General features: G+C 37.9%; 1 protein-coding gene across 2 annotated transcripts in view; it reads left to right on the top strand.

Moving 5' to 3' along the window:
• Window positions 1-17,329, top strand: part of ValRS (Valyl-tRNA synthetase) — a 135,556-nt gene that overhangs the window by 92,694 nt on the left and 25,533 nt on the right. Inside the window, exons 12-14 of one of the 2 annotated variants that reach the window (XM_067145047.2) lie at window positions 10,833-11,063; window positions 12,275-12,422; window positions 12,516-12,646. In XM_067145047.2, the coding sequence (XP_067001148.2) occupies window positions 10,833-11,063; window positions 12,275-12,422; window positions 12,516-12,646 (510 nt within the window). Of the gene's footprint in view, window positions 1-10,832; window positions 11,064-12,274; window positions 12,423-12,515; window positions 12,992-17,329 lie in introns of both variants that reach the window. The other variant, XM_067145046.2, reaches the window with a different exon arrangement.

Below are 17,329 nucleotides of genomic sequence, written 5' to 3'. Positions count from 1 at the left end.
TATTTGCAAAAAATGTACTGGCTCCTGATAAAAAGGTGCTGGCTACTGAATTATTTCTATTTTCTTCTACCCCTGCTTAAGGATATTTTTTATATGAACGATTATTATATAACAATGTTACATCATTTGTTGCAATGCAGTATAAATATGCTGTCTTTATAATACACACATTGATGAAGCAAATCTAAAATGAAGCCAGAGGCACAGCTCAGAATTGGAAATCTCTATAATTATAAAAGTAAGTGTTTGTCTGTCTGTGCGCGATGCCCAGCAAAATCTACAGCACGCAGAGATCTGAAATTTTGAACATAGGTAGATGGAAGGAGGTCCGAATGCACCTCGAAGCCGGAATTTTCATTTTCGCTTTCGTTGGTGAGTTATGAACGAAAAGCCATCGGAAAACGTGCATTGGGATATGACAATCCAACGTGCTGTCACCAAGATTAAATGCATAGAGTCGCTGTCGCTAGGCAACGTACATAAGATAGGTAGAGAACACAATATTCAAGGAGCCATTTTACGTCCAGGACGTAGGATGCTGTTTTTGGTCTTATATGGTGTGAGGGCATATGATGGTGTTGATGATGATTCATCCGTCGGATCGGAACGTTAAGTCTTGAGCTATTCGAGAGGAGTGGCATATGTGCCGGCGCCGGGTTTCATCCTCTTCATTCTTGCTATCATATATCATTGGTACTATTTGTTCAATACGGATCAGTTATGAAGTTTTTAACTTTAAATCATATATCATGTCATTCATTTCTTTCAACAAGCAACTTTTACAAGAATTACCCGATGTTCTACACAGTTACAAGTCTATCAACTACACGGCAGAGCTTCGAAAGACTTGGAGTCACCTGGAGTACCCTCGAACATCTTAGAGCGGACGATTGTGGCACCAATTATCCTTCTTAAGAATAAGAATCCTGTCCTCTGCAATGAACACGACTCTGAAACTGATGACTAATATTATTGAAGCCATTCTCATGATTGGGCATGCCGCGAGCGAAGTAATATTCATTCCTCTGATTCGAATAATTTCTTCGGATATACAGTTTAAGTTTAGATCTCTGCAGTGTTCAAAATAAACTTTCTCTATGTAATAATAAAGCAAGCATAATCTTCTTCTTCTTACTATATATAAAATGGATGTATGCATGTATGTGTGTGCGTAAATGACACATTTCCTCCTAAACCACTGGAGCAATTTCATCCAAACTTGGTACACTTATGACTTACTATCTGGAGACGAGCACTGTGGGAGTAAGCCATCCATAGCTCCCTTAAGGGTGGGGGGTCAGGGATGGGCAAGGTATAAAAATAATTTTAAAAAATGCCGAATCCACAGTTTTCGGGGTCGCTGAGATGAACAGTGACACTCCCCATTTTTCAAATGTCAAAGTTCAGCTCCCTTTCGCATAGGAGTCGAGGGGGGAGTGATATATAAAATTAAACAAAAATAATGTCGAATACATAGTTTTCGGGGGTCGCCGAAGTGAATTGTATACTCTGGATTTTTAGTATCAGACAAACAACGTAGGGGTAAGAAAGCCCAGGAACCCTTAGAGATGGGGGGGGGGGGGGGGGGCGAGGGGGTCAGATAAACAAATTAACGAAAATACTGTCGAACCCATACTTTTTGGGGTCGCTGAGATGAATAGTGACACTCCGGATTTTTTTAAAATTTCAAGTTCAACCCCCTTTGGGGTGGGGACGAGAGGGAGTGATATTTAAAATTAAACGAAAATAGTGTCGAATACATAGTTTTCGGGGTTCGCCGAGGTGAATTGTACACTCCGGATTTTTTGTATCAGGAGACAAACCACGTGGGGGTAAGACAGACCAGGAACCCTTAAGGGCAGGGGGGGGGGGCGAGGGGGCTGAGATATAAAAAATCATTGAAAATAGTGTCGAATCCATACTTTTTGGGGTCGCTGAGATGAACAGTGACACTCCGAAATTTTTTAAAGTCCAAGTTCAGCCCCCTTCATGATGGGGGGCGATGGGAGAGTGATATATAGAAATAATAATGATATATATGAATAATAGTGTCGAATACATAGGCGCTGAGGTGAATAGTGACACTCCGAATTTTTAGTATCAGGAGACAAACCACATGGGGGTAAAACACCCCAGGAACCCTTAGGGGCGGGAGGGGGGGGGGGCAAGGGGACTGAGATATACAAATCATCGAAAGTAGTGTCGAATCCGTACTTTTCGGGGTCGCTGAAATGAATAGTAACATTCCGATTTTTTTAAACTCAAATTTTAGCCCCTTTAGGGTGGGGGAAGTGGGAGTGAGATATAATAGTAATCGAATATATTGCCGAATCCATAGTTTTCCTGGTCGCTGAGATGAATAGTAACATTCCGGATGTTTAAAGTCTAACTTCAGCCCCCTTTGGTATAGGGGGTGAGAAAGGGTGAAAAAATAAATTTTCAGAAATGACTGAGATAATGGACGTGTGTATGTTCCAGTATGACTTTCAAGTATGACTTACTACCTGGAAAACGTACTGTGGGAGTAATACGCCCCTAGAACCACTAGGGAAGCGGGTAAAATATTATCCACACTAATAAATGGAAGTCTGTTTGGCGCGCTATATATACTATATATATAAATTAAGGCATAAAAATGAAAACAGACGTAAATTAGTAAGACCATTCTAGGCATCTTAGGAATTTAAAACTTGGTACCAGACAACCTGATGACGTCAGGATCCCTAGAAAAATTTCAAATTCTCATAATTCTCTGACGGGTACATGCTGGGAGTTTCAAACCTGCATAAGAACACAGTCGGTGATATTTATCCAGAACCTACAGGTTTTATGGGCTTAAAAGTTTCCTTAAAGTCCTGATTTTTAACCCACTCCCCCATATCAACATCGCAGCACAATCTCCCAGATAAGTTAGAAAATTGAAATTTTGCAAAATTATAGCTTTTAGCGTGTAACCGATGGAAAATTTACGAGATGTTAAAAAATTTTATTTTTTACCCCCGAAAAGTATCGAAATATGGAGGCAATTTTAATGACCGTGCAGTCCTTCCTTTCGATGTATTTCGTGGCTAAACGGTAAGTGGTATCACAAAACGGATGGCACAATCTCCGTTTAATTTGGAGTGATCTACAACTTCGGTCCTATGACCTTTTGTCGTATCTCTATCCCTTATACATTAAATTTTTCTCTGTTTCTGGATTTACCTAAGTTTTGCAATTTGTACACGTACAATTGATTGTTTGATTCACTTATAGGAAAGATGGGATCATCAAATTCTACACGAATATTGGCCCACCCAGTAGCCATATGTGAGCCTAATTCTATGTTTGAAGCTGTCGCATAAGTATTTGAAAAGTGATGCACTGTGTGAAATTCTTACACAAATTTCACCCTATTCAACGTTTCTAAAACATAATGAATTATGGTAGACAAGTGCACCTGTCGTTATCATCACAACTCCACAGCTCGCACTTTATATTGGAAACATCTTCTGCGGACCTCCCTATACTTTTTCTCGGATAACGCCAATTTACATGCAATTTAAAAATTATTATTAACTTCATGTATAGTAATTTACTTCAATATCCGTATACAATCTGGAATACCGTAGCGAAGCACGGGTACAATTGCTAGTATTTTAATAAAACAGGTGCACAAGTTCTGCTACTTAGGATCAGTTATTACCGATGACAACAGATGCACTGTGGAAATAAAAAGAAGGATTTCCCTGTGTAAGAAAGCCTTTGAGGAGAAGCAGCAGCTCTTAACTAATAAATCCTTAAATACTGAACAAAAGAAATTATTTATCAAAACGTTCATTTGGAGTGTGCTGCTATACGGCTGTGAAGGATGGACTCTCTTGAAGGAGGACATGAAACGACTAGAGGCAGTGGAAATGTGGCTATGGAGGAAGATGACAAGAACTAGCTTGATTGAGAAGAAAACTAATGAAGCAGTGCTTAGAGAAATAAACACCCAGAGACATTTAATAACAACGATAAAAAGGAGAAAAGCATCAGTTTTCGGTCACATTCTCCGGCATAATAACTTCATAAAGAACTTGTTCGAAGGCAAGGTGATGGGAAAGAAAGGCAGAGGGAAACCACGGAAGAAGATCATTGAAGAGGTAGTTGAGATGATGGGATGCCAAGGTTATGGAGAGATGAAAAGGATCGCAGAGAGAAGAGATCTATGGTTGCAGCGACAAGGTGAAGCCTTTAGATGATGATGATGATGATGATGATGATGATGATGATGATGATGATGATGATGTGTAAAAACTTCACTTGTAATGTTAAAACTACAGTCTACTACCTTCTACCTAATAGAAAGAAAAGCAAAACATATCGGCTCCTAGGGCAATTCATAGGTTTAATTAAGGCAGCAGTTAATGTGTTACGTCTAACCTCTTTTTATAGTTGGTCCGTTATTGGACATTATAAGTTTTCCAGCTTGGTTGCCAGCATTTCGCCCCAGTGTGCTAAGTTGGGCTCATCAGTTGGTAAATAGCACACAAACCAAGACGCATGGCTAGTGCATACCGTGGAGGCCACTGCATAGGCTACTTGGAACCACTGACAGTGCCAGTGCACTATGAGAGTCTTTGTCTCATTTTCAAAAATTGATGTCTGCCTGGCCATCAGATGATATAGATGTTGATTCCCATAAAGGACCTGAAATATTTGCTCCGAATGAGTAAATTTTGGTATATAAATTTACTCATTCGGACACCTGTCTCTGTGGAGATTTTACAGCATTCGAGTATGCAGGTTCTTGAGAGATGCACTTCTCCAAACTCTTGTAGCTCTCAAATAAGGATGGAATAGTTTCTGACTACCAGAAAGGGAGGTGTAGGTTGTAACTTGACACCTTCAAGGATGGTAACATGTTGGGTGGAGTTGTTTAGTTTCCATTTTACAGATGGACACTCTAAGTAGAACTTAACTAAATTGTATCATTATATCAAATCAAATGAGTATTCATTTGCATATGTATAGATTATACAGAATTGTGTACATCACAGTATATCAGTATCAGAAAATAAGTTCCCATCAGGGAAACAATTTAATTTCACTAATCATAAATAGACCACATAATCAACAAGAATTTAAAGTTACCCAAGACCTTTGAGCATTTTCAATCAGTTTGACAGTGAGCATACCGATTAAAAATGTTGCACCTATCAGTCAGTCAGTCAGTCAGTCAGTCAGTCAGTCATCATTGATCTGACTTTTTCTTCTTTGGACTTGTCATGTTGAAACATTCCTTAAAATTATGTCAGAATGTTTCCCATGCAACAGTTAGATCCCTGCTTTGTCTAAGATCGCCCCAGACAATGCATTTAAATTCTATAAATTTCTTTGTGTTATTTTCAGATTTCTTTCTTTTGTACTTCTTTACATGCTTATCTATTTTTGAATGAATGGCATAAACATTTCCTAACTCTCATCCACAATGGTCTGATAAGAAAAGCATCCTATTACAGTGCATCTGTGTATTTCATCTGGGATATCTGTAATATTGAGATATAACAAAGTTTATGAATATTTTGTCACCCTTGTAGGTTCCTTGATTGAATAAGTAAAGCTAAATGATTGGATAGTATCTTTCAACATCCTAAGTGTCGTATCAGTTATAAAGCCTGCTGACTGCGTTATTGAATAAATAATCAAACTGTTTTAAGAATGTATCCAAATCCCCACTTGGTAATCTGTATATCTCTTCAAAAATGATTTCAGCGACTTCATTGGATTTTATTACAATTCTTGTGACTTGTTTCTTTTTACTTACCATGCAGTAGTTCGTGGTACCTCATATTTGTTTTAAAAACACACCTCTTTTCTTTTTTTTTCTCTGAAGGAACCTCTGCTAGTACATAATTATCTGGCTGCACTGTGCACATTTCTTCTCATTTGTAACCATATACGGTATAGACAACATTGGTATATTCTTTTGAGTTGACTACATCATACTCTTTACTTCTAAATTGACGTTTTGCAACACAAATAAACCTCGCCTTACCTCTGTTTCTAGCATGCTACTGCTGCTAGAACAGCTGATGCAATACGACCGCAATAAACAGCCCTCGTAAAATGTGATGCCGCACTCTGAAAAGCTAATGAATCTGGATTTAAAACAAATTCACAAAAACTACACTTACTAATAATATCTGACACTAAAAGAAAGAATACTTTATTAAGAATAAAAGAGAATGACGAAATAACACATCACTCACCGCTAATGGTTGGCACAGGAGGGAGGTTATGGCCTACAAGAGGAACACTCCACTGATCTCAGAGTCACTTTCTTGCCACTTGTCTTTCCTGAACTACACTGAGGCATGCTAAAATGGTGTGTCACTTTCCTGAGGCTGAGGAGATGACAGAAGAAGAAACGGTTGGAACAGAGACCGGAGCTCGAAGAGCAGACTGGAACTGTACCAACAGAATAATAAAACACAACCATGTAAAATGGGCAGTCGACACGTTTCACCCTATAAAGGCTCCAGGGCTGGATGAGATACTTCCGATACTCCTACAGGTAGGATGGGAGATATTCGTCAATGCCCTGTCGGACCTCTTCAGAGCTAGTCTAGCTGTAGGGTACGTGCCGAAATCATGGTCTGAAGCTAAAGCAGTATTCATACCTAAGCCTGGAAGGGCAAACTATGCCCAAGCCAAAGCGTACAGACCATTATGTTTAACCTCCTTCATGCTGAAAGCAATGAAGAAAATCCTGGATAAATATATCAGAAGAACGGTGCAGCTGAACTCAGCGTTACATGAAAATCAGTTTGCATATAGACCTGGCAGATCCACTGAAGTAGCACCCCACCAGTTGGTTTGTAAACTAGAGGAAAGCCTAGAATATAAAGAAATTGCAATGGCGGCATTCTTATATATATAGAAGGAGCCTTCAGCAATACAACCTATGACTCTATGATCAAAGCATTGGAAAAGAGCAAGGTGAGTAAAACCGTCGTCAAATGGATTAAATCCATGTTAGACGGAAGGAAGATAAAAACAACCCTGTTTGAAGAAACTGTGACGGTTAGGGCCACCCAAAGCTGTGCTCAGGGAAGAGTTCTTTCACCTCTGCTGTGGAACCTCATGGAACAAAATCATAGCTATGCTCAACGAACAGGGTTTCTATACACAAGGATATGCAGATGACCTAGTGATTGTGGTACGAGGTAAGGTGATGAGTGTTATCCAGGACCTCCTGCAAAGATCACTCAACCTTGTGGAGAACTGGTGTCGTGAAGAACAACTATCAGTCAGCCTGAACAAGATAACTCTGGTCCCTTTTACAAGAAGGAGAAAATTATAGGGAAAGAGATCACTGAAGCTATTTGGACAAGATTTATATATATGGAGGAACAGGCATTGCACCTAGGTGTAGTGTTAGATAAAAATCTAACCTGGAATCCACATATAGAAAGGAACATAACCCAGGCCAAGAACTTGCTGTATGCATGTAAAAGAGCCATTGGGAAGACATGGGGCCTAAGACCATCAATGGTAATGTGGATATACACTATGATCATTAGACTGTTGATGGCTTATGTTGCAATCATCTGGTGGCAGAAAGTAAGTCAAGGAAAAGTCGGCAGTAGATTGGATAGTCTGCAGAGAATGGCATGCATAGCCATAACTGGGGCTATGAGAACTACGCCGACAGAAGCCTTGAATACTTTACTAGACCTCCCATCACTATGTAATTTCATAAAAGGACAGGCTAGAATGAGTTCATATAGATTGGCACAATCAGAGTGCTGGAATACACAAAGTTCCAATCTAGGACACTGTAAAATTAACAGAGTAATAACAGAGGAAGTTCTACACATGCCTTCTGATCATATGATACCAAAGTACAACTTTGATAAACCATTTGTGACCCAGATAATAAAAAATAAAAAATAAAAAGACTGAGATATCAACAAGTGGAATACTGATAGAGAAGATATAATGTGGTGGACTGATGGCTTAAAGACTGAGGATGGCACAGGAGGAGGGATCAACGGGGGAAGACCTGAGAGATCAATCCAGATGAGCCTGGGCAAACACACTACAGTCTTTCAAACTGAAGTGATAGCTATCACAACATGTCTTGAAGAAAATCTGAAAATGAACTATAGGAATAAGAACATTTTCATTTTTACGGACAACCAAGCGGCCATTAAGGCACTAGACGCAGTCCGGATAATATCCAGAATTGTCTGGTATTGCCATTCACTTCTCCTGAAGCTCTCAAAGTACAACATTGTCAAAATAATATGGGTACCATGGCGTGCAGGTATAGAAGGAAATGAAAAGGTAGATAAACTGGCCAGGAAAGGGGCAGAAACACATTTTGTAGGCCCAGAACCTGTATGCGGAATTTCCTATGGACAAGCCCGACACTACATAGGAAAATGGGTACAAAAGAAACAAATAGAGAACTGGAAAAATACTCCAAGATGCAGGCTTGCAAAGGAACTGATAAAAGGACCAAACGAGAAGCATACTAAAGAACTGCTGAAACTGGGAGAGAAAATATAAGATGGGTTGACAGGACACTGCCATCTGAATAAAACACCCACATAGAATTGGAGTAATAAGAGACAACATATGTAGGAAATGCAATGAAGCAGAGGAATCAGTTGAATACATACTTTTTGAAGTGAGGCGGTACGTAGAATCAGACTCTCCACTTTAGGACTACCAGGTGAAATGGAGAAAAAATCCAAGAAGACCCAATAAGAACAACCTGCAGCTTTGTGAAGGGAGCAGGTATATCTAGATGGGAATGAAGGAAAAACATGCTACAGGCAGCTGAAATGAAGTTCTTGAGGAGTATGATACAGAAGAGTAGAAGAGACAAAATAAGGAATGAGAAAATCCGGGAAGACATTGGAGTGGAAAAAATGAATGATAGAATAGAGAAGAGTCGACTAAGATGGTTTGGGCACATAAAGCGATCTTAGAGGTCGACGCTAATTAGGAACTAATATTTTAGGCCCCATGAAGAAAATAAGAAGAGACATGCTAAACACGAAAGAAATAAGTTCACTAACAAATACATGGACATATAAAAACTGCAGCTATTTTTATACCCTGAACTACTAAACCTCTACTGTACTAACTTACGCTATGCTAGACTGTAAACTACATTATACTGTACTAATATTAGAGAGATAAAAACTAATATGAAAAACACCAATTACTGAAGAAAAATGCAAAATATCGCGTACCGTACTGAATGCCATAGACGCTGAGCGAGATAGGTTAACCACGTAGTGAATGTAAATATTAGAGTTGGCAACTAAGTTTCGAGATTGCACTCTGTTGATATAAGTCGATGTGAATGGCAGCTTGGGATTGGTTGGATGTCTATGTTTCAGCGCATAACCACCAGGCAGAGCAAAATTGGCCAAAACGTAAATTTAGAATTGAGGCAGTGTGGAGTATGTTTATATGATCTATCTTATATATTGTACATTGTGAAGGTGAATGAATATATTACAGAAAGAATTATGGTATTTACTCGCGTAATTTTCCCCACCTTGCATAGAAATAGAAATCTGGGAGGAAAATAAAAAGTTACTTAATTTTCCTTCCATGATTATGTAAAAGTTTTCTGTCATCATTTTTTTTTTTTTTTTTGGTGGCAAAAAATATGCACGCTTCATCTTCTTAGGACACCAGCTGCTTACGAAGGTTGGCAATTCTGTACATCGTCATTACTCGCAGAACAGCGGCTCGAAAGATTTCAATAGAAGTTCATCCATTCCGGTGGTGCAGGTCTTCAAGCCAGGAATTTTTCCATTGCCCGTCAGTTTTCCCCTCGATGAGTTGGAAAAGTTCATATCATTCACCTCTCGTGATGTACCCAGAGTACCTGAGCTTTCTCTCCTTGGTGGTTGCTAGAAGCTCCTTTTGTCTGATTTTACGAGTTAAGGACTTCCTTCCTACCCAAGATATTCAAAGCATTCTTCTGTACAAGTACATTTTGAAAGCTTCAATCCACTTCCAGCAAAGGTTTGAGCATCCAGCCTTTCAAAATCATACAGGAGGACAGGGAAAACGTAGTATTACATCTGAACTCGGAGCTGAAGGTTGAGATCTCTACTGGTGAATAGGGCCCTTATACTATTGAACAAATGTTTGGCTTACCCAGTCCTGGATATTTCATTCATGGAATCATAATATTCATTCACTATATTCCCTAGGTATTTCAGGGATGGCACTTTGGTGTTTTTGAAAATACAGTCAGCTTGGTCTTGCCAGTATTCATGAACAGACCAAATGCTGCATTGATCCTTGAAATGTTGTTAATAATAATTTGAAGATCATTATGGCTACTGGCAGATGTTATTAATGACATTGTCATTGATCCGGCTGCCTAGGTTAACATCCTCGACTGCTTCTCTGAACACTCCTCTGGGGCAATGATTCATGATTGACAGATGAAATGAAATGAAGTGATATTGTAGAGTGTTGCTGGAATGAAAGATAACAGGAAACATTGTAGTACCTGGAGAAAAAACTGTCCTGCTTCTGCTTTGTCCAGTACAAACCTCCCATGGAGTGACTGGGATTTGAACCATGGAATCCTGCGGTGAGAGCCCGGCATGCTGCCGCCTGAGCCATGGAGGCTTAAACCATTCCTTGTATAGTTCGTAAATTTTTTTCTGGTAACTCTTTTTTTGTTGCACTATGATTTCATGTTGAAGCACTTTATAAAGTTGTAAAGTTAGTACCTCTCATCATCATTTGTGCAGCTCTGTAAGTGGTTTTGCATGTGTGCATTTTATTCTTTTCTTTTCCTTATGATTGTTTTCTTATTCCAGACGGAAGATCTGAAGGCATTTTATCCTGGTACTTTACTGGAAACAGGCCATGACATTCTCTTCTTCTGGGTGGCACGTATGGTTTTCTTTGGCCAGAAGCTAATGAAGCAACTTCCTTTCAAAGAAATTTTTCTTCATCCTATGGTACGAGATGCCCATGGCAGAAAGATGAGCAAGTCACTGGGAAATGTGATCGATCCAGTTGATGTGATCAGAGGAATTTCTTTAGAGGTTAGTTAGAATTCATTTTAACATCGACTCGTTCATTGGTGGGTTTGTGTAATTGTCAGATCCTTTGTGCTGATCTCACAGAATATCACTCTTAGTTACTTCAGTTTAGAACCGCTGAAACATTGTGAATAAATAAATTTATAAACTACCTAAAAAAGGTAACAGAATTATATCTAAAAATTAAAATTCTCATTTAATTTGTTTCTTTTTCTGGTAGTTTATAAATGTTTTTTGTTCAAAATTAGTCTTGAGTGGTATGACCTTGTCAGTCTCGTGCCCTTATTGATATGTCACTAAGCCTTGTAACGAATGATGTGCACTCATTATCCCCTTATTGACAGTGTCACTAAGTGCAACACAGATTTCCACTTTTAAAAAGGATTAGCAAGTTTTATGTTAACCAGAAGAGTTTTTAGATGAGAGGATTTTTCTACCTCAACATTCACACGTGTTTTTAATATGTTAATCGTGATCATTATCTTTTAATTCCACACATTTTTCAGGGTTTTTATTTGCATATACATGTACTATTTTAGCTTCTACTGAAGATGGCCTTTAGATAGGCTGAAACATGTTTAAACATTATCTTATCTAATATAAATTAAAAGGAGGACAATATAAGACTTTTTAATTTGTAAAGGAAAGAAACATGGCAGACAAGCACAGGTGATAAAAGATTAGGAACACAGAACAAACACAAAAGGAAAAAAAGATCCCAAACAAACAAGGTAAAGTTAAACCTAACTAAAGCAGAAATCACTTCCCTGTACTGCTGTAATTCTGCAGTAATTTAGTAATTCTGACATGATTGGTGTGTGCCACTTGAAAGGTATCAGCTGAAGATATCAGTGCTAGTTTTAGGGTCAGAAAATGAGTTTATTGTAATTGGGAAAAATATTTGTGTTTAATGGGATTATCATAGTGACCCATTTTTGAAGTGGATTTTATCTGAACTGAATGAGTTAAATATGTTGAGTTAAATATGTTTTGGTTGGGACAAAAGTAAGTGATATTTGAACTTCCTCATTTTGGTAATATTACCTGAAATATTATGTATGCATTTGGGGTAAGTTTTATGTAATAGTTATTTAAAAAGAAGTAGAATTGTGGTAAAGGCTTTAATAGAGCAGTACAATAGTGACAGTGTTTGGTTTTTAAGATGTACTCAGTTTCTTTTTTCCTTTGGCTTTCATGGCACTCTTGAATTTCAGGATCTCCATAAACAACTTTACGACAGTAATCTGGATCCAAAAGAAATTGAAAAGGCCAAAGAAGGTCAGAAGCAAGATTTTCCTAATGGCATTCCAGAATGTGGAACAGATGCTCTAAGATTTGCACTCTGTGCTTACATAATGCAAGGTAATGATATCATGGCAATAATATTTTTATTGAAATGCAATTGGTTTCCTTGAATTGGTGTACTTCAAAAGAGTTACTCTGTCTTGTTTTCAGGTCGCGATATCAATTTGGATATCCTGCGTGTTCAGGGCTACAGATTTTTTTGCAATAAATTGTGGAATGCAGTGAAATTTGCTCTGAGTTATTTGGGAAATGATTTCAAGCCTGATACAACTATAGGAAAAGTAAGTTTAGAAGAGGAATGTATTAGTGGTATGGATTTAGTGTCCATAATAAAGAACTGTCAAAAATATTGCAGTGCTCAAAGTTTCCATCGGACACTTAATTCATATCTGGGTAACTGTAGTTACCTTGATGGTTATACTCCGTCTCAAGCTGATACTATTGTATATGAAGCTCTTGGTGGTGGTGTGAACTCCCAGTATCATCATCTGTTCAGGTGGCATAGGCACATCAGCAGTTATGGAACTTCTAGAAAAAACTTCAGAGCTTCTACAGCTGCTACTTCAGCATGTAGTAATGGTGGTTGTGAAGGTGGCTTTTTTGGTGGAGGTGGAAAGCAAATTAAGGTGTGAAATGTTTTATAAGCATGATAGTAAATATATTTAATTAGTTCATGCATGTAAATTGTGCAGTGAGTTTCTCTCATAGGTTGGCTGGCAGGCGCGCCCAGCTTATCTGCCTCCCATTGACTCATCACTGCCCGCTCTGTGGCATAACAACAAGGACAGTACTTCACTCACTTTATGCATGCATGACATGAGATAACAATTAAAATTCAGAAAATTAGTAATTAAGAAGGAAGAAAATGAACAGTTTGTGTACTAAAGTTACCCCAACTTCTTGTCCAAGTCATCCTAGCGATTTTGTAGGTGTATGTTCTAATCTTTCTGCGATTTCATGTACTTTTACCTCATTAAGTACACATTTCTTAACACTTCGCTTCTTATCGAGTAAAGAACCATTTCCTCTCAATTTGTTTACGAGTTTCCGCACGGTCCCTCTATGTGGAGGGTGTACACCTGGAAATTGTTACAAATCGCCTAACGACTTCCTTGCAAGACTCTGTTTTCACATATTTATTGTACGTAAATACCCTTTCCTCTACCGTATACACATGTGGAGGAATTATGAGAATTATTCCCCCGAAGTAACACTTGACAACTCAAGAACAGTTGGAGCAACAGATCAACACTTAGCACACGTTCTAAGCACGGACTGAACTGCGAAGTGCGGACATCCCCGTGCTGCTGCTGCTGCTGCACTGTAACGAAAAGTGATGAGTCAATGGGAGGCAGATAATCTGGGAGCGCCTGCCGGCCAACTGCTGAGAGAAACTCGCTGTATATAGTATTGTGTTGTGATTTTTGAGAAGTTTTACAAAATATGATCTCTGTCCATTAACTTGGGAGGTAAGACTTGAGCTGTGGCACTCCTGATTAAATGAGATCACAGCCCTCTAGAAAACTACCGTATTTACTTGCGTATTAGACCCCTTTTTCCCCACCTTTACAGCAAAAAAAATAAATAAAAGGAAAGGGGGGTCCAATATACAATAAACTCAGATTTTGTGCAGTGAACACACTTCATACTCGGCCCCATATAGAAAAGGGATAAGGGTATTGTATTATCATATTATGCAATATTGATACTATTGAACTCAATCGCGAGTCATTTGTCTCTGTCAGTTGAGCAGTAGGCCTACCACACAGTAAACCTAATCACTACTTTTAAAAATAGTTTCTTTCTCGGCTGTAGAGTCCAAATTGCATGAAGCTATTCCCAAATGGTTTCTTGAGATGGTCTCTGATATTCCCAGCTGATATATGTGTTAAAAATTAAATAATTGAAAAAGAGGTTCAACCTATTCAATACATAAAAGAAAGAAATGTAGTGATTACATTCTTATTTAATAGTAACTATAAATGGGACCGGTTTCGACCCTAGTCCAGGTCATCGTCAGCCGTAAAAACATGTAAAACAATGCATATGAAAAAGAAAAAGAAAAAGATTAAGTGAACTCTGGATCGGTATAAGATGAAACATAAATTAACGATGGGGGTAGAAATTGTGAGTCAATTGTGTAGCGGAAGCCACTCCTGAATAAAGCCGTGTCATTGAAAGCGTGCCAAACCACCAGCTGATAACTAGCGTATGTTACAACTTGTATTTCCGAATGTAATACATAGTGACTGGAGGCATTCTTTTGATAACTGCTGCTGTTGAAAACAAGACCCTTATTTTTAAGTATATTTCATGCTTGTCCTCTACATTTATCACATCAGGATTTACCTAAACATCTGTAAATGAGATAAGAGAGACCACATTTTTTAGATTTAGATACGGTATCGCCCGGATAATGCCAAAGTTCCACGGCGGAAAGAATAAAAATAAATACAGGCAAGTTTGCCGCAATTATGGATATCTACAGGTGTGGCGGTAATGCATTTTATTATCATAATGTTTAATTTTGTATGTTCATTGTTTCCCATTTTTTATTGACGTACCGTAGTATGTTTTGTTTGGCATCTCCGAAAATCGTTGAAAGTAAATGCGGACATAAAAAATCAATATTATTATTTGTTAGGTACATTGGCGAGTAAAACAATTGTGATTAGATTGTTTTAATCCTGTTTTAAACCTACTTCTCTCTCAAAAAACCCTATATTGGCCCGAGTTACGAGATATTAAATGATCACTGTGTTAATGATCTTGCTTGACTATATTAATAGGCCTAGCAACAACCGTGAATATTTCTTAACTAAAGTAAACTCGTTTCCTCATTCCGAGGTGGTGCAGCTCTGTTTAAGACAGCCTCCCAGTGGAAATTAGCAAATTAGCCTTCCTGCCATTGCAAGTTATGAATCTCATTCCGTATTGACGGTTATCACTTTACAAAAGAAAATATTTATAAAATCCTCCTATCAGTACAATTCAAGTCATCTGTTAGATGAAGCAAAGTCTATACATGTTTCAGCCTAATCTCAAGGCTATCTTCAGTAGTAAAACAATGATTACATAATATACAAACAAATTAAAAAACGTAATGATATGAAGTGACAGTGATCATGATTAGTGAGTTAAAAACACATTGAGGTGCAAAGTCCTCACGTCTAATAGATCTTGCTGACTGTTAAATAAAACACTATGCTGAGGAGTGTAGTGAGACCGTCAATACTACGAATAAAACGTGTAACATCTGTAATGAGAAAAAAGGTATATATGAGTGGATGAAGAACAAGTTAAAAATGATGTACCAAAAGAAAACTCATATGACTTACTTGTAACAAAAAAGTTGTCGTTTCAAATGGAGATGACCTTGTCGGTCTCAAGTCACATTGACAACTAAGCCTGTGTGTGGCTTACTGTGTATCTGTGTCGTTGTGGTTGGGAGGGGTAATGGAGGGGGAGGGGCAGGGAGGGAGGGACGTTGTGATTCGCGGAAGGAGGGTGTTGATGGAAGGGCGGGTCTTGTTCTAGAATGTCGGTAGTGAAACTCTTTTTTATTAATGAACTGTTCGCAGATGAGCGGGACAAAGGTTTCCAATAAAATATTTTTCTTTTCGTTGATTTCATTTAAGTTATAGACGGGATTGTTATATTGGTCGATATCTATATATATATTCTCTAGTATATTAAGTAAGGGACCTTTCTGTTCGTAATGCAGGATCTTTAAATCTTGATCAATTGTTGTGTATTTATGATTTTTCTCTCTACAATGTTCGCTCATGGCTGAGTAGCGATTATACTTTAGGGCATTAAGATGTTCGGAGTATCTTACATTGAAACTGCGGCCTGTTTGCCCAATATACGTTGAAAGACATGATTGGCATTTTAATTTGTATATTCCAGAGTTAGAAATTTTTTTGCTGTTGACAGTATGAGAATTAAAAAACATTTTTGTATTGGAGTGAACGGTCTTGAAAGCTACTTTTAACTTGTGCTTTTTAAAGATGTTTGAAATAGGATACATATTATTATTATTAAAGGTAAACGTGGTGAACTTCTCTTTATGGGAAGATTGTTTTTCTAAGGTGGTCTTGGGTTTATTTCTAAATTTATTGAGAATTTTATTCACGAAAGCTTTACTGAAACCATTACCTTCGGCTATTGCATAAATGGTGTTTATTTCCTTTCTAAAATTCTTACGGGATAAAGGAACATTAAGAGCTCTGAAAATCATACTATTGTAAGCTGTCTTCTTCTGTGTCCCTGGGTGTAGAGAAGTTTGATGGATTGTGTTTACTGTGTGAGTGGGCTTCCTGTAAATATTAAAAGAAATGGTTTTATTCTGATTGCGAGTAATAGTTAAATCGAGATAATTAAGGGAATTGTTGTTCTCGGATTCTATCGTAAACTTTATGTGTGGATCCAGGTTATTAAGTAATTCAAGAACGGTGTTGCTGTCAGTAATGTGAGAATCCAGGATAATAAAAGTATCATCCACATACCGAGTCCAATGTTTGATCCCATTAATTTTACCTATAATGTGAGTGTATTCAAGGAAATCTACGTAAATATCAGCGAGGATTCCCGAGGCCAGTGACCCCATAGGAAGCCCCTTCTGTTGGTATATGATGTTGTTAAAAGTAAAGAAGCCATTATTTAATGTAAACTTGAAAATCTGAATAAACTCTTCTATCTCCCTTATAGTCAATTTACTGAATTTGGATAGATTGTTTTTTACTATTTCGATGGTTTTATTGACGGGTACATTCGCGTACATATTTTCTATGTCAAAAGAGTGAAGGGTGTAATGTTTTGGTAACGTGAGATTTTTTATTCTATTGCAGAATTCCAGGGAATTTTTAACTGACGTGTTAGCTTGAAAGGAAAAATGTGTTTTAAGAAAATTGTGAATAAATTGGGATATTTTATACGTCGAGGACTACTTCTGAAGTTAATAA

The sequence above is a fragment of the Anabrus simplex genome, chromosome 4 (assembly GCF_040414725.1).
Source record: "Anabrus simplex isolate iqAnaSimp1 chromosome 4, ASM4041472v1, whole genome shotgun sequence".
NCBI lineage: Eukaryota > Metazoa > Arthropoda > Insecta > Orthoptera > Tettigoniidae > Anabrus > Anabrus simplex.
Note: the sequence above shows the minus strand (reverse complement) of the source record. Positions and strands in the feature narration are given on the sequence as shown.